Source organism: Lissotriton helveticus, chromosome 6, assembly GCF_964261635.1.
Source record: "Lissotriton helveticus chromosome 6, aLisHel1.1, whole genome shotgun sequence".
NCBI classification, from domain to species: domain Eukaryota; kingdom Metazoa; phylum Chordata; class Amphibia; order Caudata; family Salamandridae; genus Lissotriton; species Lissotriton helveticus.
Genome location: NC_136067.1, coordinates 1596865763 through 1596891454, shown reverse-complemented (window position 1 = coordinate 1596891454; position 25692 = coordinate 1596865763). Strand labels below are relative to the sequence as shown.

General features: G+C 37.2%; 1 protein-coding gene across 2 annotated transcripts in view; it reads right to left on the bottom strand.

The window, feature by feature from the left end:
- The window catches only part of EXO1 (exonuclease 1), a 233640-nt gene extending 208358 nt beyond the window's left edge, over positions 1 to 25282 (bottom strand). Inside the window, exons 1-2 of one of the 2 annotated variants that reach the window (XM_078649397.1) lie at positions 25103 to 25282; positions 4193 to 4365 (exon numbers count right to left, since the gene is read on the bottom strand). In XM_078649397.1, coding sequence (XP_078505523.1) covers positions 4193 to 4353 — 161 coding nt within the window. In that variant the 5' untranslated portion in view covers positions 4354 to 4365; positions 25103 to 25282. The remainder of the gene's footprint in view (positions 1 to 4192; positions 4366 to 25102) is intronic. The other variant, XM_078649396.1, reaches the window with a different exon arrangement.
- Positions 25283 to 25692: the final 410 nt, after the last annotated feature.

Below are 25692 nucleotides of genomic sequence, written 5' to 3'. Positions count from 1 at the left end.
TAGGGTCCTACTTTCTTAGATCTTTTGTTAAATGTTAACACCTTTGTTTTTGCAAGGTTGATGTTCAATTATTTGCTTGAGTGTAGTTACTTAGTTTGAGCAACAGCCTTTGTAGGCTGCCCTTGGTTCAGCTGAGAAGAACTAGATCGTCAGCGTATAACATACTTAGCAATGGTTCCCCTCCCCTAATTTGGGTTCCTGAGCATTTGTCTGGTCCATGTCTTGGGTGAGATCGGCCAGGAAGAGGTTGAACAATGCTAGGGCGAGCATGCGTCCCTTTTTAAGGCTGGTTGAGGTCTAGATCTTACGGGAGACCCTTTTTCAGTCTTCTAGTTTTATCCTAATCCACGTATCAGTGTAGAGTTGTTGAACTGCTTTGAATAGTTTCTCTGGGATCCCTCGTACTGTAAGTTTAAATCAGAGCTTTATCCTGTCTACATGATCAAAATTGGGCTTCAGATAAAAAAAAAACATGAAAGGAGCTTTTGCATTTTGGAGCTTTTCTTAGTGTCAGTACTAATACTGTCAGGTTAGTCAGGGTGGCCATACCAGGGCAAAAGCCAGTCTGATTGTACTGAATTATCTTCTGGTCATCCATCCAGCTGTTCAGGGCGAAGAGTAGAAGACCAGCATAGTATTTGGTCTCATTATCTAAGAGAGCAATCAGGCAATAGCTCTTGGCATCACTATTTTTACCACCTCTAAAGATGGGTGAATGATCGCTCCACACCAAGAGTATGGAATGTGATTAAAAACAAAGCAGTAATTAATCAGTGGGGCTAGATGTTCACTCGAGTATTCAAGCATGATTTAAAGAAAGCATTGGGCAGGCCACTCGGCCCTGAAACTTTATCTGATTTGGTCATCAGCTTCTTAATCTCTCTTGCGTGGTACATTTTTCTGCCAGGGTTATGCATTGCCAGCACAGACAGAGACGTGAATATGTCCGTGCATGGGTTTGTTTTCACTGAATCTTTTAGACAGCTATTATAATGCGATACAAGATTCTGCACCCAACCTAACTCACTGATATTGGCGTTGTTAGCAGCGTATAGGCCTCTATCCAAATTAGAGCTTGTAGATTAGCACATATGACTCCAACTACAGAACAAAAGTTTCTATCATTACAAAAAGGATTTGAAAAGGAGGATGAGATTAAGGCCATCAATAAAACAATAGAAAGAGCAAGGACTATAAAAACCAACATCTCCATAGTACATTACAAGAAGATCAAAGAGTGATGTTTATTACTAAATACAACCTGAAGAGCTATATATACCGAGTCCTCTCCAAACATTAGCATTTATTACAATTAGATCATTTAATACCATTGTATATGGTCCTCACACCCATAATCAACAATAAACAGGATAGAACTCTTAAAAACCATCTTTGCTCTTTTAGACTGCACTATTATCGAAATACCTGTGTTATTAAAATATTAAATTGTTCACTATTGGTGTAGGGCCAGCAAACACACACAATTTTGGGGTGCCAGAAGACACATTACAAAAATAAAAATAGAATAGTTAAGGTTCTTAAACTGTTGCCACCAATTCTGTTTTTACATTATTACTTGAAACATTTACAAAACTATACTATGTAGCAGCTTTGGCAAGTGGGAAGCTGACTGAGCAGCGGCCACCTTCTTAGGGAGTCTTTTAGCCAAAGCCCTTCACTTACCATATAACTCCCACCCACTGTAACTGAATTCAGAATGCATGCTTGCACTGTTCGATGTACAAACATGAAAGAGGGGTGGGTAGTTTGAGGAAAGGCATGCAGGATGCAGGTACCCTGCATCAGGCCACAGAAAGGCTGCTGAGAGATGTGTTTGTGGGGGAGATGTGCGAGGGAGAACATAATCTTCACATGAAGACTCACAAATCGTTGCTGAAGACACGTGCAGAGTGACAGACATCCTTCATTGCTCAAATGGCTTATTTACTAAACATTTAGACATTTTGGAAATAAATGCAGGAGTGCAGCTTGATACGTTTTCCTCATTGTTTAGGCAGCGTTTTAACATTAACATGATGTTTTTATACTCTGCATACGACCTGTTACTTTTCCAACAGAATACTGAAATATTGTTTGCAGATTTGGACTGTTCTTAGTTATAGGAGATATTATGTGCTTAACTAGGGCTTATTGTAGCCTGTTACTTTAAAAAAATATTTCGAACATTTAGTTGGACCCTAAATGCACCATAATGCCGAGCCAAAGAGACTCCATGCACAGACCGAATCTGAATATGGACTCGCTTGTAACTTTCTGATTCCAAGCACTATTTGGCTAAGACTTCATGTGGCCAATGACGAAGACTTTAAAAAAAGCTCTGAACCAACATGCTGGGTAAGACAAATCATTTGAGACTTAAGTGATAGACCATGTTAAAACTTCATGTTAAAACTTCAGCTATCAGCCACTTCAATCAAAAAATTTACCAATAAAAATTAATGTTTTCTTTTCAGTTACAGTTGAGTTAAAAGTCAATACAAAGTTTATTATGTAGATTACTTAAAACCATAACAATAGAAAAGATTTAAAATTAAAAAAAAACAATTGTACAGAAGCAAAAATAAAATGCTAGTTACATGTCAAAACCGTATAATACGAATGGCTTTTGTGCCCAAGGAAGGGAGGCACTGGGTATACAGGCTTTCTCTCTACCATCTTCTCTTTCACATATCTATTATGAAGGTAATGTGTAAAAGTAAATAAAAAAAAACTTCCATAAAATGAATAAAAAAGTTTCAACCAAGAGAAGACTCAATTATGGCATAAGCGAACTCTTTTTTAGGAAGTCCTGCGCTGCTTTTAAAAATTCACCTATTCTTGCCAGTTCGAGGGGGACCATTGTACTAAAAATCCAGTTCATTGCTTGGTTGCATGTCCTTATGCCGTGAATTAAAAAGAGTGGCTTTAGTAAGATTCGATGGCAGTCAAGCAAGATCGGACAGCTGCACAGTAAATGTAGAAGAGATTCTGATTTGTAGCTGCAGAGTCTACACTTGACTACTTTAGACAGCAGCGGCCAGTTGGGATTAAAATCTTTGATTTGTAGTGCCAGCATCCTTACTGCCAAGATTTTAGTCAGACAGGCTTTCCCTATAGTGCAATTGAGATAAGGTTGTACCCTAAGTCCAACTTGACTTTCATTGTTGTATGAAGCTACCAGGGACCTTAGTGGTGGAGTGGTATTAATTTGTTGCAGATCCATAGTCTTGGAAAGTGATCTAGTCTGTTTTTTCACCATACTGTTTTCTTTTATAAATCACTAGCTTACCCGTCGCGTGTTGCTGCGATCTCCGAAGAAAGGAAATTCAAGGAAAGTTGTCATGATAACATTCAATTTACAGTGTGTCATTTTTATTGAAACATATTAATTTTAATATGGAAAACATTTCAAAGTGTCGTTTTAATTCTATTTATTTATTTGAGTGCTTGTGGATACACTATTTTTTTGTTTTTCCGTCTGGTGCGTACATCAGTATTCGAAAGATTATGAGGGCCATGGGGGGCCGATATTTTAAAAAGAATTATGCCAGAAACCTTCGCGGGAGTGTACTCAGCAACTTCCCAAAGTTTCATGGCGATCTGATGAATGGTGTAGTAATGCATAAAGGACAAACAGACAGACAGACATACATTCGTTTTTATATATATATATATATATTGCTTTCTTTACTTTGTATGAGGCTGGTCACTCGCAGATCTAAGAAAATCTATACGAGATTGTTATATCTGAATGAACACGGTGTGTACGTTCTCCGTTTTCCATTAAACCTCATACATTCTGATGACCAGAAAATGATTCAAGGTGACTCCTTGGATTGAGTGTGACAGTTGCCACTGTCAAAGTGCCGCATCATGCTTTTTTCTAGATTCACCAGGGCCAAAAAACAACAGAGCATGGTCAGATCATTCAAGTATGAACTTCATTTATCTAAATGAAAAGTCAGAGCAGCTGCAGGATCTCAGATGAAATATATACAAACAGAGAGTACACAGGTGGACAACTTAAGTGTAAACAATATCTTCGCACTTGTACTTAAAAAAGGGAAGTGAAAATGTATTATAATTACTAGTTCTCCTAAGTGAAACTAGCAACTGCTACTCTGCTGAGTACATGTCAAAAAAGCGCTGAGACTCCCCAAAATGCGGTACAAAGATTATCAGGTGTACTTACTGATCTGTAGGTTCTCCCTTAGCGAGTTTCTCAGCACAGGCGAAAGCCCCCTTATGGATCCAGCAGTATGTATCCACCGCCACGGTTTGCCCCTTGTACTTCTTCACGTGGATGGGTTCAGAGGCCTCTTTGAGGAACTGCAGCAATCCCTGTATTCCCATGTTCACACACTACTGAATTTTAAAGCACATCGAACATCATTAAGGGGAATTCATGTGTGCAGAAAGCTTGACGTTATCACATAAATAAACACAGTGATCAACGTAATTTCAATAGTTCTAAGCATTTCTTACATGCATCAACTTCAAGTAGACATACACAAATGCATTATCATAACTGGGGCTGATAGAACTCTCTCAGAAATAAATAAGGCAATCAGAAGCAAAGCGCAAGCAACCTCACTACAAACTTTCAAGGAGTTCCAGTGATTGACCTATAAAGTCAACAGCACTTTAAAGGGACGTGGCTGAAGTAGCAGCCTCCTTCTTGATCAACTAACCATCTCAACAAAACACTTGTCGATTTCACCACATGTTCTACTCCTTTTGTACTTTAGGGCACTTGCCAAGTTGCACAGCATTATAAGTGTGCTGCTGAGGCACGGTTTAGTCCCGACTCCTTTGGTAATTGTTTACCACCTTACCCAAAAAGTATTAAAAAAAATATATCTACAATAACATTGGTCCATCAATTTGATAAAAAAAATGTGTCAATTATTCAAAAGTAACACAAATCTATCAGACCCACAAAAAATAGCAATAAATAAAGCGCATTGGCAAAGCCAAACGATCTGATCTTGGCATGCCTGCAACATTGTTTTCAAACATAGGCAATATGCAACAAAAGAAACCTTGCAAAATAAAAGAAAAATACATAGGCAATATGCAACAAAAGAAACCTTGCAAAATAAAAGAAAAATACAAAGGAGTGACCAAGCAGGCATGGCACATTAGTCGCAACACTGAAGGCCTCCGATTTTTAAGCAACTGTGTATAAGTGATCAGTCAAAACGCAATCATTCAAGGTAAAAGACAGCTAATGGATGCAGTGAGCAGACCTGACCCTCTGCGCATTGCTGTATGCTGTGGAAGAAAAATGTGAATGACACAAAGTGGGAATGACCAATAGATGAAGAGGGCTCACCGAAAGTCATTGTATGTATAAAGAAATATATATATATTTTTTTTTATTAAACATGAGATTGGTGAAACACCTAAAGCTTTCTCTGGCCCACACATAAAAAAGAGAAGGGACAGACAGAAAATCAATAAAAATCTTAAAATTAACATTTAGTGAGCGGATTCTAGTAAATGGAAATATCGGTAAAGAGATCAGGTTCTCAGTGTGGAAAGCCATAGATGACAATGTCCACTGGCAAGAAAATATTACATAAAAATGATCAAGGTAAAAACATCAATGTCTTAAAAAGCAATGTTTACGCAACAAATATAACACAAAACAGATTGTCTGTACATTCAGGACTGCAATGGATCCATTGTTGTATCTTAACTGCATGCGTGCGGCGCATTTTCCCGCTGTGCGCTGACTTTTTGAAAAACCCGCGGTTCATGACGAGCTCAGCTCGTCATGAGCGTACGAGAGGTGTACCTCATGACGAGCTGAGCTCGTCATCAGCGTCGAAGGGGTTAAAAGAGGCTCATAGAAATCTAGGTTCTAGCAATAATCCGATCCACGTAAAAGTATTCTAAGTGAGCATATTTTACTCCCTACCTTTGGAAGGGAGCAGTAAGATAATTTCTCATTGAGCTAAACAAATCGTAAATCTTAAACATGATGAGAATATTTTTTTAAATGGAAAACAATAAGAATGGATGTAAATTAAGCATGATTAGGGAGAAACAGCAGTATATGCAATTCTTGTGACAACTGTCATTTATGTGTACATATTACTACATTAGGGTATATAGAAATTTGGGAAGGGTTCAATGTATTGGGTACTTCCCATTTTTTGTGGCTCAGCAGTTGTGGAAAAAAATCCCGCCCATCCCTTTGTTAGTTCCCAACATATCGAACAGGATATGCTAAACCTGCAGTGACCTGCCGGTGGAACTGGTCTCAAGTACAGTTAATGCTGATTCGTCAAGGAAGAAGTCAAAGTACCAATGCAATATTAAGCAAAGTAGCAAGAAACACGTCATTTTTGTATATGGATTCAAACATATGTCAATTTCATTTAGGCGGCGGTTTAGTAAAACAATTGTGTTTGAGACACAGGTTACTTTTGTAGAGTCAAATATAAAACATGCAACCAACACGTGCTTCATCACAAATTGCTTTTTGTTTTCTCTGCAATCTTGAAAAAGCCATCTTTGCATGTATGTGCACGGCATTTACCATGTTCTTTCTGTCTCTTGTTGTCACCGAAAGTGCCTGTAATAAAGAAGCTTACATGACCCAAAAGAGACCCAGATGAGAAAGATAAATAGAAACATTTGGTGTGGTATTAGATATGAGACACAACTGAATAACCAAGGAATATTGAGCGGAACAAATGCATCACTTAACAGACCAAAACCTGTTTTTTTTACTGCGAGACAGTGAGGTAATTATTATTATTTTTCTTTTAATATGTGATGTCAACGGGAAAATAAGGTAGAGGAAAAGTCAGTTAGACAGAGCAGAGGATAAAAGCAACACATCACAATGCCCAGCAAACATTTTGTCGAGGCCATAAAAAAATAAAATAAAAACCATACTCATGTTTCCCCATTTTCTTTTCCCTGTTTAAAAAATGTGCCCATTTGCTCACGTGCCATGTAGTGAGGGGATGTTGCACACATCATTTCATGGTGAAACCTGTTTCTGATATTTCAATAAGCAATGTATATGTACTACATTCAAAGCCATTGTTATCAGCTCTATGTGCTACTACAATTAGGGGCCAAACACTGGCATGTCAACCAAGTCACTACCCCAAAAGTGAAAGTCCAGCACAAACTGACTTTTCTCCTTTGAGGCAAACTACTAAGCTATAGTCGTACTATACGGAAGCACCAGCAAATCCAGACATACTTCAGCTAGTCTGGATTAATCAGTAAGATTTATTCCGAGGAGACACCGCAAAATTAAAACAACAGGAATGGAACAAGCCATTAGTGCAACTCCATTACTGTTGTATAAGAAATCACCATAGAGGCTTACTATGCTTATTCTTTTATGAAAGCCAGAGAATGAAAACTGTTTTCCTTCCAACAGTGGCACCACATTGATCATTTGCGCCAAAGGTAAACCAAATTAGTCAGAGGGAACCTGTCAGCAGGCGATCTGTCATGTGACTAGATGACTTGGCCATTTACCCAACCTTGCAAGCTGGATGTTTTGAACCCATTCGGATAACGTGATAAGCAAATTCATAAGTTGCATAATGAATTATGCTGTTGGCTACAAAGGCAGGACTAGCTTTCTTACATGTGACTTGGGCCAATGGCAGCTATGAACTTGAAATATCGCCTTGCAAGTTCTGACTAACCTGGAATTATTTGCCTAGAACACGGAGAAAAAAACTTAAATAATTTTAAACAATCCAGCTTTTTTAAACATATGGTTTTAATTATCACTCACAAAAGGAGTATGAGTTAGCCTCTATAGGATGTTTCTTTAATTTAAAACATCAACCTTGTTAGCTCAGGTGCCAATACCGCTTGATTTTAGTAAAATAAATATATCATATGCTTCTAGAGGCTGTCAGACAGCAGACTTCTACCATTGGTCTGCTCCGGTCTTGTTCACATTTTCTTCCATCCACTACAGCATACAGCAATGGGTCAGACTACTTTGGCCATTGGGAGTCCGCTCTTTCACAAGGATCACATCAGCATGCAAAGTAATTATGTTCAGTGCCAGGGACAACTATGGCAGTATGTGTTTTTTTTAGATCAAAAATATATTTTTGCTTTGAGACAATATTTGTTTTAATTATTGAGGGCCCAGAAGATCCCCAGCTATAACGTTTTGCAAAACCCATGACAAAACAAAACAAGCATTGATAAATGCAAAAGGTTCGAAGGCAATGCTGGAACTATTAGCTCTAGCAAAGCCTGTTTATTTTGTTGAAGATATATGCTGCCTGAGGTTTTGCAAAAAATAACCACAAACAATTTGCAGTATCTGAAATTATATCTGTTTGAGAAGACATATCAATTATTGCTGATCATGATAAAGTAAATAAGAAAGGACCGAGAATTTGTGTGTGCTTGTGAGGAGTCCATGCACAAACATCTGGTTTGGTTGCTGCCCCTGGCCTCTTGTATACTGCACAGCAAAGCTTTTCTGTGTACTCACTGGAGTTGACCCAACCTCTCTTTTGGCTAACATAATAACCACTGCTGCACTCATGTGTCTCTCTCTCAAGCAGGACAATAAATTACCATTATTTGCGATGTACTGCACGGAATGCAACAAAGCACTTGGTATTGGGTGTATTAAAGCAGGAAGGGAGAAGTAGCAACAACTGCAACAGCTGTTGTCTGGAGGTGAGGCAGTCATTCGTTCCATGCATATAGAGTATGGTTAGCTTGTATGGTATATGTTCAGGCTATGTAATCAGATGAGATACGAGGTGTGGTGCAAGGATTTTAGATGATGGATCTCTACTCACTGTACATTTTTCACTCTGTACGGCGGAACTGGATCTTGCAATTCTCTGTATCCATGCTGAGACACAGATACAACCTTGGGCCACTCAGAGAAGCTACTGATCCAGGCAGTCCAAAGAGTCCCATGTGCTCATCTCATGCTTTGGGTGCTCGTTTTGGAAGGTTGGGACAATGATTCTCTGTATGTCCAATTCCAAAATCTTCCACAAGCATACTGTTTCAGCACATAGTTGGAACACATTTATTTAGGAAAGGTGCCAAGTTGCCAGTGCTGCATTTTTATCCAAGAGGACGAAGAAGAATGAGCATGAAAGTCTCACAATGCAAAGGAAATTGTCAAGCTTAACTACTGATAGACAAAATCAGGTTCTCCTTGAGGATTTATACCCATGGTTCAAGTCCATCTTAAAGAACGGTACAAATGCCAGCAATGACATGGACACAAAATCTTGAATTACTAATTACACTCCTTACACTGGAGGTCATATGTGCCTCAGTCACTTAGATTTCAGTATACAAACTTAAACCTTAAATTTGGTCTAACCAATTTGGAACTTGATTTCACATAAAACTACCAAAATCCATTGATAACGATAAATCCTTGATGAACAACTAGTATGCACAAACAGAACCTTTTCATGCCAGACCAATTTACTGCAGCATTAATAAATGTTTGAGTCCAACAAGGTGCACTACGCCCAGATTCCAACTCGAACCAACAGCTTCATCTTTTCAACTTCTTACTACTGGTTACTCTGTGTGAAACATTGCCGATTTGTGAAAATAAATCTACGCATAGGCTAAGTAGAAATATTCCCTGGTTTTCTGATAAGTTAAAAACCTTAAACTAAAAGGTTGGAGAGCCCAAAGGAAATAGATAAGAGATTATTTCACCTCATAAGGAGGCCTACCACTCTACAATGTTCTCATATAAAGCAAAAATTAAGGTTTCCTTGACAGGATTCGTAATTCACCAAGGTTTCTAAATAACTCACCTTGTCTCTGAACATCAACAACTTGCAGCTGTAAAATTGTAAACACCAGCATTACAAGCCATTTGTGGTAATATTGTCCTTTTTTCTCAGAAAAAATTATATTATAAGGAAATTGATAAGTAATGATCCAATCCATATGCCTACTTAGCAATTAAATATATTTTGCACAGGAGCCTGATGGAGCGAGATAGAAAACAAAATTTTGTTTAAACTCGCAAAGTCACATTTCCATAACATGAATAAAATTATTAATGATTTGTGATATGTCGTACTAAAATAACCTAGATTAAACTTTACACGTGGGGGGACTAACATGTGTGCTCATAAACGTGCATAAATGTTGCATCTTTTTGTTCGTGCAAAATAATAAAATAATTTATTGTTTTCGTTTTTGTCATTACTAACTGCTGCAAACTTAAAATAAGCATGTGCTTGTTTTGCTTTTCCTTGTCTGTGTGATGTCATTTCTACTATTCTAGGTGCATATGGGTCTCATTGAAAAACGGAGACTGGTAAATATAAACGCTGCTTTATTTGTTTGCAATGGCTAGGTAACATTTTGATTAATCGGGTGGGTTAATTAATTAGTAAACCATGGGGTGGATACAGAATATACTTTATTTCTTACATTAATACTTTTCTTGTGTTTGTTTTATACTAGAAATCATAAGTTGCCTGCTTTTGAGGCCTAGTTATTTGAGCCGCAGAAAAAGAGCTGATCTATAATTCTGCAGAAAGTCACAAGACGCCCATTCTGAATTAAAACGTTTATTGAAGCTGCATTCACAAAGCAAAAACTGATGAGCTGACATCATTCTGTCGGACATGGCCAAGGTCGAAAGTGAACTTTTTGTCAGCCCTTAACTTGGCATCCGCGGAAGTTGCACTGAAAGACTATGGAAGCTGCGAGGATGACTTAATACAAAGTTGCAATCGCAGGAAGCTTTTGGCTTCACGTGGAAGAGACAATGGTCTTTGTAAGACATGATTTTGTGGAACTTTTTAAGAATCGGGTGACATGTCACTTGTCACTCTCAACCAATGGGACGTCGTAGATTTCTGAAAACTTTCCTTTGCTAGTTTAGTTAGCGTAGAAAGGTATAAAAAGTCATGCCCTTAGGGTTGGGCTGGCTGCTGCTTTCTGACTTTCCGATGAGGGTGATGTGCTGCTGGACTTTGCGTGGAGCACGTAAGAATCCTCAAAGATCTTTACTTTAAATTCTGTCTATTTAGCTCAGTTAGGGAAATAGGTTTTAGAAATGCTAAACTTTATATAATTTCTTTAAAATTGATTCAATTGCTTAAATTGTATTTTTTCCATATTTCTTACCATCATGCTTGCTTTATTGCAAATAAATTTCATTTATAAAACTTACAACATATATATCATAATTTAGAAAATAAAATCTTACTTTTGACAAACAAGCTGGTCTTGATTATTTAGAAGTATAGGTTACCATTAGCTAGATCACGTCACCTATGGTGGTCGTTTAAATGGTTGGGTTTTATTATAATGACAATATTCTTTCTGCAAATGTATAAATATGTATATAGTGTGTAGATAATGTGTATATAGATTTATTCTGACCACCTGATTCAGTAGGCCCAAAATATATCAGGTTCATAAATGGGTCCATATTTAGTATAGAATTTTGTTTATAGGTTATGAAGTTGGGTAGCGTAGTTTATGATATATTTTCTATAGCCCGCTGGATCAATTCTCTGGTAGCAGAGGATGGTTGCTAAGAGGTAACCAAGGTAATATGTTGGTTGCTAAGGATTACGTCATGGTATAGAAATAGGATCGATGTTTTAACACTTGTTAAGTTCGTTTTTCGTGCTATCTGTAAGCTATACCGGTATAGATTGTGTGGCGAGAAATTAGTCACGCAAGCCATCTGTTCAGTTTGTAGTGATATCGCCGAGTATCACAAGAGGTATCGCCGTGTACCATAGTGTTGTCGCCGAGCAGCACAGTTATAGGGCTAGGTCTGAATCTTGTATAGTGAGGATTTTCTAAGAAATCAAAGCAGCATGAGAATAGGGACAAAGCGCCTTCCATAAAACTCACTGTGATGAGAGTATTGGTTATATCCGAGCTTGAGTGAAGGGTAAAATTAACATCGGTACATGATTATCTATAAACAGGTTAGAGTCCTGTACGGGTACATGTTTCATATCTATAAACAGGTGAGAGCCCTGTACGGATAACGTCGTTATTTTGCTAACGGTGCATGAATTCTATAAACAGGTGAGAGTCCTGTACGGATTTCATGTGTGTTTGAATTTAGGGAATTTTCCGTGTAAAAGTGCGAGTTTGAATTGTATTTTATGTTCAAGTGGAACTCTTAGAACTTTCACTTCGCGGTGGGTTCAGAGCAAAGCGAGTTCATAATTATACGTGTTAGAAGGGTGGGGTAAGTTTACTCTACTGACAATTGAATATTATCCTTAGTGTGAATAGCGCCGTCTATTCCGAAGTGTGGATACTTGAATGTATGTAAACTATCCTAATTAGTGAAACGAACAGATGTTGTCTTTATAGTCATTGTTAAGAATTAATTTACACTGAAATTACACTGAAAAGTGTCCTTAAAATGGCGCTGTGAAAAGATTCTGTGAAGGAGGGGTAAGCGCCAGGAGTGAGAAGCGAGAAACCGCAGCTGCTGTGTACGTCACAGAGCCGCACTGGGATTGGGTGACCTACGTCACAAGCTGTATTCTGATTGGCTCTTGAGTCTCTGACGACCTGTGAGCTGATTGGTCGTTCGGAAAAACTCTAAATTTATTGGTTGAGCAGAAAAGTGACGCAGCTCAACTGCCATTGGCCTGTTGGTGTGTTTCGCGCACGGATTGGTTGTTTCGCGGAACATCCCGGAAATATTTTACGAACAATTTGTGAATTAAATTTAACTCTTAAAAATGAGTTATCATTTTAAACATGTTGAGAAAAAGACAACATTATTTCAGAAATTTAAGAATTTATTTTCACCTGACAAGAAAATCGAAACGCGAGGTGGTAAACTACTTCATAAGTATAAAACACCTGCAGCGTACATGGAAGGTGAATACGGATATCATACTGTCTTATGGTTCGACAGTTGGAAACGTTATACTAAAAACGATGGTGTTTTAGCTTGGCCTGATGATGGTTCATTTAATGTAAGAGTTTTAAGAAACTTACGAGAGAAAATGAATGCTCTTGTTCCAAAACCGAGACCAACTCAATTTGAAGCTTTAGTTGAGTGGGAAGACGAGATGTATCAGTTACAAAGAGAAGCTAGTGGAATTAAAAGACCTTCTAAAAATCCATCATGGAAAAGAGAAACTCATGAAGATAGATTGCGAATGTGGAGACAGGGAAACATGAGTGAAGGATTGTATTTAATTCATGAAATGGTAATGGGTTCTCCTACAGGAAAATCTATGGAAAGTGAATCTGAGGATGCAGTTATGGAAGAAATATATACAACTGCTAGAAAGAAACAGCCTAATCAGCCTTTGAGACCTCCTAGATCATGGTCTACTCCGGTGGTTTCTACTGAAACTTCACCGAGTGCACCTCCAATTAGTGAAGCTCCTAAACTTTATCCAAATAATTGTGAAATCACTGAAACTCCTAGAAGATCAGAATTTGAGAATGCTCGAAATGAAGGTAGACATTTCTCAATGACTCCAAGAGCAAGGGAACCTCCAAAAGATTATGCAAGAGAGACAAGAAATGTTGAGGATGTTGATTATAATGAATATTTAAGGTCTAAAGAAGAATTAAATAAAAGAATGACAAAAGGCATGGAAGCTGTCACAGTTCCAGTAACAATAGGTCCTGTTCAGCCTGTATTTGATCAAAGAGATACAAACAAAATTGGATTAACTATTCCTTTAAATACAGAAATTCAAAAGCCTACTGAAAAATTTTATTCAGACTTAACTGAATTAAACACTTCTAGATCAAGAATGCCTGATTTAACCTTTAATGAGGATTTATCTCCAAAAACACCAATGGGTGCTATGTCAGATGTAGGAAGTCCTGAAGTTAGGGTAACAACACCAAAACTTGATGTGGCCAAATTAAAAGCTAATATTGAAGAATTAATAATTGGAACAATTGGCCCAGATAGTTTAAATTACTATCGGGACGATGAACTACTATTCATTTGCAAAAGTATTCAGTGGAAAACGAAAAATAAATATGATCAATTAGAGGATCTAGCTGCAGAACTTGAAATCGATGTAAGTAAACAAAAGAATTTTGCAAAGCATTACAGATTAGACTTTTCAGAAAGTGACATTGAGAGTTTGAACTCAATGGGAAGAATAGTTCACATTATAGATTTGATTGTCTATATCAAAAAACTAGGAGAACTGAACAAATGGAGAGTGAAATGGACCAAAAGGAAGGAAGATGAAAGATTGGAAAAATTGTCAAAACAATTTCCAATGAGGGAAGTTGCAGGTGGAGGATATGTTCATGTCCCATGGTCAAGACAGGACATTCTACTATTCACAAATGACTTTCCAAAATTGAGGGAGAAACCAGTTGAGTGGTACAGGCAAGTCGATAGATTTATCAAAGTGTCAAAGGTTCTGTGGATTGATTTAGATGGATTTTTTGATATTGTAGTTCCATCTGATCTTTGGACAGAATGTAAAATATCTATTAGTTGGCCAAAAGCAGAACCTGAAAGAATCAAAGAAACAAGTGCCCCAAATCCACTTGTAATGGATTTCTATGAGAAAGTAATTGTTTGGATGAAAAACAAAATTCCACCCAAAGAAGTTGATTGGGTTAAAATAGAAAGAACAGAACAAGAAACAAAAGAATCAGTTCATTCTTTTTATGAAAGACTATTGTTAATCTTTAAACAATACAGTGGTTATGAAAAATTAGATGAAAAAGATATGAGTCATTTTATCTATAGATTTGTTTATGGACTAAAACCTGAAATTGGAGAAATGATCAGAACTAGTATTGTCGGATGGCAAGCACTATCTGTAGATGATATACTAAGAAAAGCAAAATATTGTAGCGATGAATTAGAAGTAAAACAGAAGAAGCTGAAGGAGAAAGCCATGTGGGCTCAGGTAAAGGTGGCTGAGCAACAGATTGCCAGCATGGGAAACAAGAACACTAATTTTGTTCAAACTGGAAATACAAACCAGATACAAGGAAAGTTTAAAGGTAATAATTTCCCAAAGAAATTTAGCCCAAAGATAGAAGAACTGAAACAAAGATTACCTTGTTTTAATTGTGGCGAAATTGGACATTGGAGGGACGAGTGTCCTCATCCTCCTAGAAACTCAAAGAATCCCTTATTGAATCCACAGATGCAGAATGGTGTTAACCTGCAGCAACAGCTACAGATGCAACAGGGGTTAAATGAATTTAATATTCAGCGACAGTTACAACAACAGCAACAACAACAGGTGAATAATCGTCAAGACCAATTGCCACAACCACCTTTTCCGAATTGTGGGGGAGTTCAAAAATATAATCCAAACGTGGGATTTCAGGGATGTGAACAGGTAATAAAACCACAAAAACAGCAAAAACAGCAAAAGGTTCAAATGCAAAATGCTTCACAACAATTTTTATTAACAGAAAGTCAAGACAGTGATTCTGATGATTATTGCTGACGGTGCCCGAGAGAGGAGGAAGAGTGTGTTGTTGGAGCCACTCTTGAGGTTGACCAGTCTGGTCCTTATGTAAACGGGAAAGTTAATGATGTAGACATCACTTTTCTAGTGGACACTGGTGCTACCCGTTCTACTGTTAGATCAGTGGAAATTGAAAACCTACCTCTCTCTGGGGATACCATCCAAGTTGTGGGAGTAAGTAATCAGCAAATTAAAACAGACTTAACTGATCCAGTACCAGTTGAAATTGGAAATTACAGAGACAAACACAGATTTGTGGTTTGTAATAGTAGTCCAGTAAATCTATTAGGTAGAGACATCCTATGTAAAATGAATTGTAGAATATATTGTTCTCCTGAAGGAGTTGAATTACAAACAATGGAGGAAGATGGTTTGTACAGAATGACAATGATGATGATGGAAGCAGAAGAAACAAAATTGTTTCCTGCATTTGAAGAAAAGGATTTACCTGAAGAACTAAAGGAAACAGTGAAATCTGAAATATGGGATTTTACTGGGAATGAGATGGGTCTGATGAAAAACGTAGATCCTGTAAAAATTGCATTGAAACAGGGAATAGAATTTCCAAACACTCCACAATATAAAATGAAAACAGAAACAATTGAAGGTATTACACCTATAATTGAAAAATTAATCAAGCAAGGTGTATTAAAGGAAATGAAGAGTAGCTCTTGTAATTCACCAATTATGGGAGTTAAAAAGTCTAACGGAACATTTAGGATCGTACAAGATTTGAGAAAAGTTAATCAAATTGTCATTCCATGTTGTCCTGTGGTTCCAAATCCAGCAGTAATTCTATTTCAGATTCCACATGATGCTGAATGGTACTCAGTCATTGACCTTTGCAATGCATTCTTTACTGTTCCCTTACACCCAGACAGTTATGAAATCTTTGCTTTCAGATTCCAAGGAAAAACCCTTGGATGGACAAGAATCCCTCAGGGCTATACAGAAAGTCCTTCAATCTTTAATGAATTGTTAAAAAGATCATTAGAAGATTTAGACTTACCAGGTAGGTCTACGATGGTGCAGTATATTGATGATTTGTTAATAGCTGCAAAGACAAGAGAAAATTGTGTAACAGACACAATAATTCTGTTAAATCGCCTTGCAGAAGAAGGACATAAAGTGTCCCCAGCAAAACTACAGTTTTGCAAACAAGAAGTAAAATATCTTGGTCACAGAATTGCAAAGGGAAAAAGACAAGTAACAATAGAGAGAATAAAAATGATTCAAGCAATGTTACCGCCAAGAACACAAAGACAGGTCAGAATGTTCCTGGGAATGGTAGGTTACTGTCGACAATGGATAAGTGGATTTTCAGTAATTGCAAAACCACTACAAAGACTGACCAAATCAGATGTAAAAGATCCAATTATTCTCAATGATGCTGAGATGGAATCTTTTGAGAACCTGAAAAAGAGCTTATGCCAAGCTCCTGCTTTGGGTATGCCAAATTATGAGAAAGATTTTGAACTGTATTGCAGTGAGAGAGAAGGATGTGCATTATCTGTGTTAATTCAGAGACATGGAAATCTAAAGAAACCTATTGCATACTTCTCTGCAGTTCTTGATCCAATTGCAAAAGCATTACCAGGTTGTTTGAAAGCAGTTGCAGCTACAAGTATCAGCCTTGAACAAAGTGAAGGAATCATTATGGGATTTCCTGTGAAAGTTTTTGTGCCTCATTCAGTTGAAATATTACTGACAAGAGGTAAGACTCAACATTTAACAAGTAGCAGATTGACAAAGTATGAGAAAATCATACTGGGAGCAGATAATGTTTCGATTTCAAGATGTTTGAATCTGAATCCTTCTACATTACTGCCTGATTCTGAAATTGTTGATGATATTGAAACAGAACATGAATGTTTAGATGTCATGGAATTCTGCACTAAACCAAGAAAAGGCATCAAAGACAGACCTTTGTCTGAATCGGATTTTGTCTACTTTGTAGATGGCTCATGTTTAAGATCCGAAGGAGGTGTCTTGAAAGCTTCATACTCAGTTTGTACAGTCGAAGATGTTGAAGAAGCATCATGTCTTGAAGGAGTTCGTTCAGCACAAGTGGCTGAATTGATTGCTTTAATTCGTGCATGTGAAATATCAAAAGATATAAGAGTTACCATCATTACTGATAGTCAGTATGGGTACGGAGTTGTGCATGATTATGGACAACTCTGGTCACAGAGAGGATACATGACATCAACAGGATCACCAATTAAAAATGCAGTTTTTATTAGGAGATTAATTGAAGCAATACAATTACCAAAAGAAATTGCCATAGTCAAGTGTGCAGCGCACACTAGAGGAACTGATTATATTTCCAAGGGAAATGCCTTCGCAGACGAAACAGCAAAGTACTGCGCAAGGAAAAATTATTCTTACAATCGGAATAGGAGTAAAGAAACTGATTCAAATTCATTAATGCTAACAACTGTTGTAGAAACATGGCATGAGATTAGGAATTTACAAAATGAAGCAGATGATGAAGAAAAAGACCTATGGTTAAGATCAGATTGTAGACCACGTGAAGAAGATGGAGTGTGGGTTTACAAAGATGGCAGAATAGTCTTACCAAATTGCTTGATTGCTGACATGGCCAGATTATATCATGGTCCTGCACATTTAGGAAGAGATTCTATGGTCAGACTTTTTAGAGAAACATGGTTCAATACCAAATTTAGAACGATTGCAGAATCTTTTTGTCAAAGGTGTTTATCATGCCAACAAATGAATCCAAACAGAAAATCAGTGGTGGGGACAGGAATAATTGGACGAGAGGGTGGTCCCTTTACCAGGTTACAAATAGATTTCATTGAAATGCCCTTACACAACTGTTTGAAATATGTACTTGTAATTGTATGCTTATTCTCGAGATGGTTAGAAGCTTTCCCTACACGACATTGTGATTCAATTACAGTGGCAAAACTAATGCTCAGAGAAATCATCCCAAGGTACGGTTTTCCAGTCACTATTGAGAGTGATGGAGGAAGCCATTTTGATAACAAACTGTTGAAGTTAATTTGTGAAGCTTTGAGCATTGAGCAGAAAATACACTGTGCATACAGACCAGAGGCATCAGGTGTAGTTGAACAAATAAATGGAACTATCAAAAACAGAATTGGAAAAATGTGTCTAGAGACAGGAGTTAAGTGGACTGATGCTCTTCCACTTGTTTTGATGTCATTAAGAAGTACACCAGATAAAAAGACAGGTCTGAGTCCTCATGAAATTTTAATGGGAAGAGTTATGAGGCAAGCTTTTGTACCTGTAGGTAAACTGTTGAGCATAAATGACAGTGCAATTTTGGATTACTGTAAAAGGTTATCTGATATGGTAACTTCTGTGTCTAATCAGGTGGGAACTGAAGCTCAATCAAATGAAAAAGTTTTGACTCATGATCTGAGACCTGGCGATTGGGTCAGAACGAAAGTACATCGGAGGAGGAATTGTCTATCTCCTAGATGGCAGAAACCTAGGCAGGTAATCTTGATCACTACTAATGCTGTAAAGTGCAGAGGATTGAAACGCTGGATTCATCCAAGTCATACTATTCCAGTACCAACTCCTGAGAGTTCTGATGTTGAAAGTGATACCACAGATGATTCTGATTCTGAAGCAGAAGACAGAACAGAAGGTGAAGTAATTCCAGATTCTGAAGATCGACAAGAAAGTCGACATCTGGAAACTGTGCCAGTGAATGGAAATCTGACAAGAAAAGACTTAGAAATAATTGAAATAGATTCTGAAGGTGAAGAGAATCTATTAAAAGGAAAGATAACTGAGGATTCAGTTGTCTATATTGAAGACAAAGAAGCTGAACCAAAGGAAGTTTCAGACCAGGAGAGTATCGAAAGGCAGAGAACAAGCTCTGAAGTAAGGAACAGAAATCGGAAATCTGGGAAGCTAGAGGTAATTGAAGAAGAGGAGGAGAACGAATTACCGAGTACCAGTGATGGAAGACAAAGTGAAGTTCCTGAAGGAGTGAAATTGCCGAATAGAGAAGTTCCTGAGTCAATTGAAATTTCAGACTACGAAACTGAAGAAAGTGACGTGGAAGGTGGAAGTGAAAACGGAAAGAAAAGGACTTGGAAGTCAGAATCAAATAATTCTGAACCAAAGAAGAAGTATGTGAGAAAAGCAGACTACTGGCCTGGTGGAAGATTGAGAGTCAGATTGATCAAAAAGCCAATAGAACAAGTTGAAGAAATAAGTAGTCAAAAGAGTCCAGGAAAAGAAATTGGAGTTGGAAGAAAAATTGAAGTGATATCGAGAAAAGGGAAGAGAATAATTAGACCAAACCAGAAATACAAGTCTCCTGAGTGGACTTACTTAGTAATTCCACCTGTTATTGACATATATGATAGTAGTGAAGAAGAAAACGAAATACAAGAAATTAGTGACAATGATTGAAGTACAGAATTATTAAATTGGCAAAAGGCTGAAGAAATCCTGTTAGTTGACACAAGGTCGAAGAAAAAACTGTTTAGTTGAAGAAAACTTATGTATGACATAAGGTCGAAGAAATCTTGTTTAGGGTTATAAAAGAAAAATATATTTTAAAAGGGGGGTGTATATAAATTTTAAAATTTATTTTTATTTTTATTTTTGAGGCTAAAACTAACCTAAAAAATGCCTTACGTTAAGGAGAGCACTTCAAAATGTTCTGTTTTTAAAAGATGCTGTAAGATGACTCTGGTGTGTCTGCTCATTTTAGTTCTGCTCTGGTTGATACTAGCTGTGATTATACCTTTAGAAATGAATAGAGAATTACACAAAGTTAACATAACAAGCAAAGCTCTGGTTAGCCAAACTAAACATAGTACATCTGCAAAAGTAATTGATCATCAGCCTAACATTCATCAAGATAAATCAATAGGTGATTTTTCAAGCAATACATTCACAAAACTATTGAGTGAATATGTAAAGGTAATGGATGCAAAGGACTGTTATGTATGTGTTAAGTTACCCGCTTCTGTTTCTGAGGGAGTAACATATAATATGCTTCCTCTCACTTATGCTGTTACATGTAGTGTATTAACTAGTTTATTTTATCAAACTGGTCGTTTAGAATATTACTATTCAAATTATGATGAAATTTTTGCTAATGTTAAGATTGATAATGCTTTAAATAAGCATAAGAAAGCAAAACAATTGAGAGAATATTTCCTTGTTACTAACGAACTCACTTATGAGTATGCTTACAAGAATAATCTAACATGTAAATTAAGTGCTGAAGGAAAGAAATTTTTGAATATGGTTGAGGAGAGAAGAGCAATTTATAAGAGAAATGAATTAGTCAAGCAGACTAAGTCATCCTTCTGGCAAAAAGAAGATGAGAAATTAAATGGCAAAATGCTTGAAAATATTGCAATTCATATAGACAAACCTGTTAGTGGAAAGCTTTGCATTAGAAGAGATAATACACTTTTTGATAATTATTTTGTAGGTGCAAGCAACTGTGAAGATACTTATCAGATTATGGGAGGTTGGGGATTTAAAGGTGGAAAAGATCCTATCTTCCCTGGAATTTATTTTGTTTGTGGTGACAAAGCTTACTATAACCTTCCAGACCATTGGTATGGAACTTGTTATGTGGGAATTGTTTTTCCTAAAGTATTTCATGTTGACAGAGATTCAGAAGGATTGTTTAAAATTCATAATTATGTAAATAGAGCTAAAAGAGAAACTTTTACCGAAGTTCTGGGAGATATTTTCCAAGCTGTAATACCTTTTGTTGGTATAACCCTAAATGCAGGGAGAATCAGAAAATTGTCCACTATAGTTGATAGATTATCAACTGACACTGCTGATGGGTTTCAATTAGTGAATGTTGAAGTTATTGCAATTAGATCCATGGTAATTCAAGATCGTCTTGCTTTAGACATTCTCCTAGCAAAAGAGGGAGGAGTCTGTGGCATTTTACATGTTCAACATTGCTGTACATATATTCCTGATGAAAGTAAGAATATTGAAATGTATATTAAGAATATTACACAAATGCATTCAGAAATAATTCCTTTAGAAGAAGAAGATTTTACAGGGAAACTTTCAAAAAGGTTTCAAGCAATTAAAAACTGGTTTCATAATATCGGAAGTTCAATTCTTGGCAAGATTCTGGCACCTTTGATTATAATAGTATTCATTTTTATTTTGACTAAAGTAGGTTGTTTGTTACATAAAAGAAAGAAACATTTGAAGGAAAAGAAGAGAATCTATAAACTCAGAAAAGAAGAGGAAAGGGAGATCGAGTTACAGGAGTTACGTAGAGAGCGTCATGTTAATTGCAAAGATTATGCTGAAACAGACTTTTAGGTTTACTAATACAAATGAATTTGAATCGATTTCTTAAAAATTTAATTTACCGAAATTTTGAGTGCTGGTGTGGTGATTTGTTAATCACCAGATGAGGGAGTTGATGGAGCGAGATAGAAAACAAAATTTTGTTTAAACTCGCAAAGTCACATTTCCATAACATGAATAAAATTATTAATGATTTGTGATATGTCGTACTAAAATAACCTAGATTAAACTTTACACGTGGGGGGACTAACATGTGTGCTCATAAACGTGCATAAATGTTGCATCTTTTTGTTCGTGCAAAATAATAAAATAATTTATTGTTTTCGTTTTTGTCATTACTAACTGCTGCAAACTTAAAATAAGCATGTGCTTGTTTTGCTTTTCCTTGTCTGTGTGATGTCATTTCTACTATTCTAGGTGCATATGGGTCTCATTGAAAAACGGAGACTGGTAAATATAAACGCTGCTTTATTTGTTTGCAATGGCTAGGTAACATTTTGATTAATCGGGTGGGTTAATTAATTAGTAAACCATGGGGTGGATACAGAATATACTTTATTTCTTACATTAATACTTTTCTTGTGTTTGTTTTATACTAGAAATCATAAGTTGCCTGCTTTTGAGGCCTAGTTATTTGAGCCGCAGAAAAAGAGCTGATCTATAATTCTGCAGAAAGTCACAAGACGCCCATTCTGAATTAAAACGTTTATTGAAGCTGCATTCACAAAGCAAAAACTGATGAGCTGACATCATTCTGTCGGACATGGCCAAGGTCGAAAGTGAACTTTTTGTCAGCCCTTAACTTGGCATCCGCGGAAGTTGCACTGAAAGACTATGGAAGCTGCGAGGATGACTTAATACAAAGTTGCAATCGCAGGAAGCTTTTGGCTTCACGTGGAAGAGACAATGGTCTTTGTAAGACATGATTTTGTGGAACTTTTTAAGAATCGGGTGACATGTCACTTGTCACTCTCAACCAATGGGACGTCGTAGATTTCTGAAAACTTTCCTTTGCTAGTTTAGTTAGCGTAGAAAGGTATAAAAAGTCATGCCCTTAGGGTTGGGCTGGCTGCTGCTTTCTGACTTTCCGATGAGGGTGATGTGCTGCTGGACTTTGCGTGGAGCACGTAAGAATCCTCAAAGATCTTTACTTTAAATTCTGTCTATTTAGCTCAGTCAGGGAAATAGGTTTTAGAAATGCTAAACTTTATATAATTTCTTTAAAATTGATTCAATTGCTTAAATTGTATTTTTTCCATATTTCTTACCATCATGCTTGCTTTATTGCAAATAAATTTCATTTATAAAACTTACAACATATATATCATAATTTAGAAAATAAAATCTTACTTTTGACAAACAAGCTGGTCTTGATTATTTAGAAGTATAGGTTACCATTAGCTAGATCACGTCACCTATGGTGGTCGTTTAAATGGTTGGGTTTTATTATAATGACAATATTCTTTCTGCAAATGTATAAATATGTATATAGTGTGTAGATAATGTGTATATAGATTTATTCTGACCACCTGATTCAGTAGGCCCAAAATATATCAGGTTCATAAATGGGTCCATATTTAGTATAGAATTTTGTTTATAGGTTATGAAGTTGGGTAGCGTAGTTTATGATATATTTTCTATAGCCCGCTGGATCAAGCCAAATAGAGACATTGACACAAATAACACAGAAGGAACTCTTGCAGACCAAAACTAACAATCACCCTTCAGGTTGCTCAAATGATCCTGTTCCAGCAGGGCATCTAAATTAACACATTTTAGCCAAGTAACATCATTGACATTTTAAAAGCTCCTTACAGCATGGCATTCTTCCAAACCTCTGGAAAGTAGACTTAGTGAGACCTCTGCTGAAGATACCCACCCTGGAAGTCAAGGATATGGACAATCTAAGACCCATCTCATTGCTCCCATTTATGGGCAAATGTATGGAAAAAGTGGCACTGGGTTAGCATCAGGGCTTTGCAGAATTTAAGACTAATGCATGGCAACAAGCAAGCATTCATCCACGTCATAGCATCTAGCTAGTGGTCCTATTGGCACGCAAACTTCACCAGCTTATTGATAAAGGAGAAACTGGCATGCTAATCCTCTTACAATAGTCACACACATGTAATACCATGGACCACAACATTCTATTCAAGACACTGGAAGGTGGGGATATGACCAGTGTGGTCCTGAATTGGATAAAATCTTTCATTTCAAGGAGATCACAAGTGGTCATTCTCCCCAATACCCTTCAAAGCCATACAACACTGTGAGGTTGGTCCCTTAAGGGTCAATCCTCTTGCCTTTTCTGTTTAACAAGTACAAGCGGCCCCATGCCCAATTGCTCCAACACGCAAGGACAGCCACAGCGTATCTTTAACCTTTCCATTGCGCTATAGTCTCTCAATCTAAAGAGAAGACCATTAACTCACCATCGTAAGGGGATGGTTGGCCAACTAACTCAAATTTAACCTGAACAAAACAGGCTGAAAATCTGATTTTTTTATTATTAAGTATCACTGCGCTATTTCCCTCAGAAAATGTTAGGTTTTATGGGTGTTATCTCCCTAAAGCAAAAAGAAACATCTCCGTACAAGTGCTCTACAAATACATTATAATGAACATGTAGGGCTGGTTGAATGTGTCACACTTGACACGTCAAAAGTGAAGAAGTGGTCTCTGAACAGATTAAGATATTGCTGCTCTATTTACCAAAACAAATGTGTCTCTCAATCTCAAGTCATCATACAGCAGGCAGGCACCACATCTCCCTAAGCTGGGATGTCGAAAGTGGCTTGGCAATGACCAACGGGTTCTTCCACCATGAAGACAAGGGCTGTGTACCATCAACTCTGCAGCACGTAGATTTCTGCCAAACTGCATGGCACCCCTGCATCAGCAGGAGTGATACATATGGAGAGACATAGATCTGTCATCCTTTGGTAAAACAACAGTGCTCTTTCTTATACAAATGTATAAGTAGAGATTGGGCAACTGACATTCATCGGTTCCTGCAATGCTTTATTTAGTTATTTATTGTTCGTATTTTTTTTAAAAAAATCTTCGTCCCTAGGCTGCACTTTGGAACAGAAAAATGTCAGAAACATTTCCAACAAGAGTGTTTCTTTATTTTTTGGATCCATTTCACAAGGGAACGCATGAAGGAAAGTAGAGGAAACAGAGGGCAAGAGACGTTTATTGAAGCCCTGTTTCAGCGAGTGAGGAGCAGCGAGAGAGACACAGAAAGAGAGAGAATACGAGGGGCTAAAAGAGAGGGAGGCAGATGACAGCGACAGACAATAAAAAGTGGACAATTCGACCACTATTCTTACTTTAATAAACCTGCTGTTCACCTAGGGATTCCCGCGAGCAACAGAAGTAGGCTGCAATGTAGACCAACCAGTCCTTGCCTTGACGCACCCGACTCCTCCTCTCTCTACAGAGCACTCCGAGATGCCCGCGCCAAGAGGCAAATCGGATGATCACTGATCACAGGGAGGCAGGCATACTGTAACCAGAATCCAAAACAACCCGCCAAAGCCTTGTCGGAAGTGACGTAAGACGTCAAAAGACATTTTGCTGCAAACCGCATAGCCCTTGAACGTTTTTTTCTCCGCTTTTCACAGCGGTGATGTGGAATTACCGCGCAGGAAACCGCTTATCTATATGTGCGGTTATTAATGTTTGTATTTCATTTTCTATTTATTTCTTTTAAACTTTATAGTTCTGATTTTAGCGTTAGTGTTTTTTAAATGTGTAGTTAACTTGCTTTAACTCAAGCACTTATACAAAGTAGTTTATGTTTTATAACCTTCCTCGAGGAAACCCTTTACCTTTAAAATGAAAGATACTTATTTCAAGATGGCCACCACCGTTATAACTTCTTAGGTTTCATTTTAATATGACGTACGACGCGATGTTT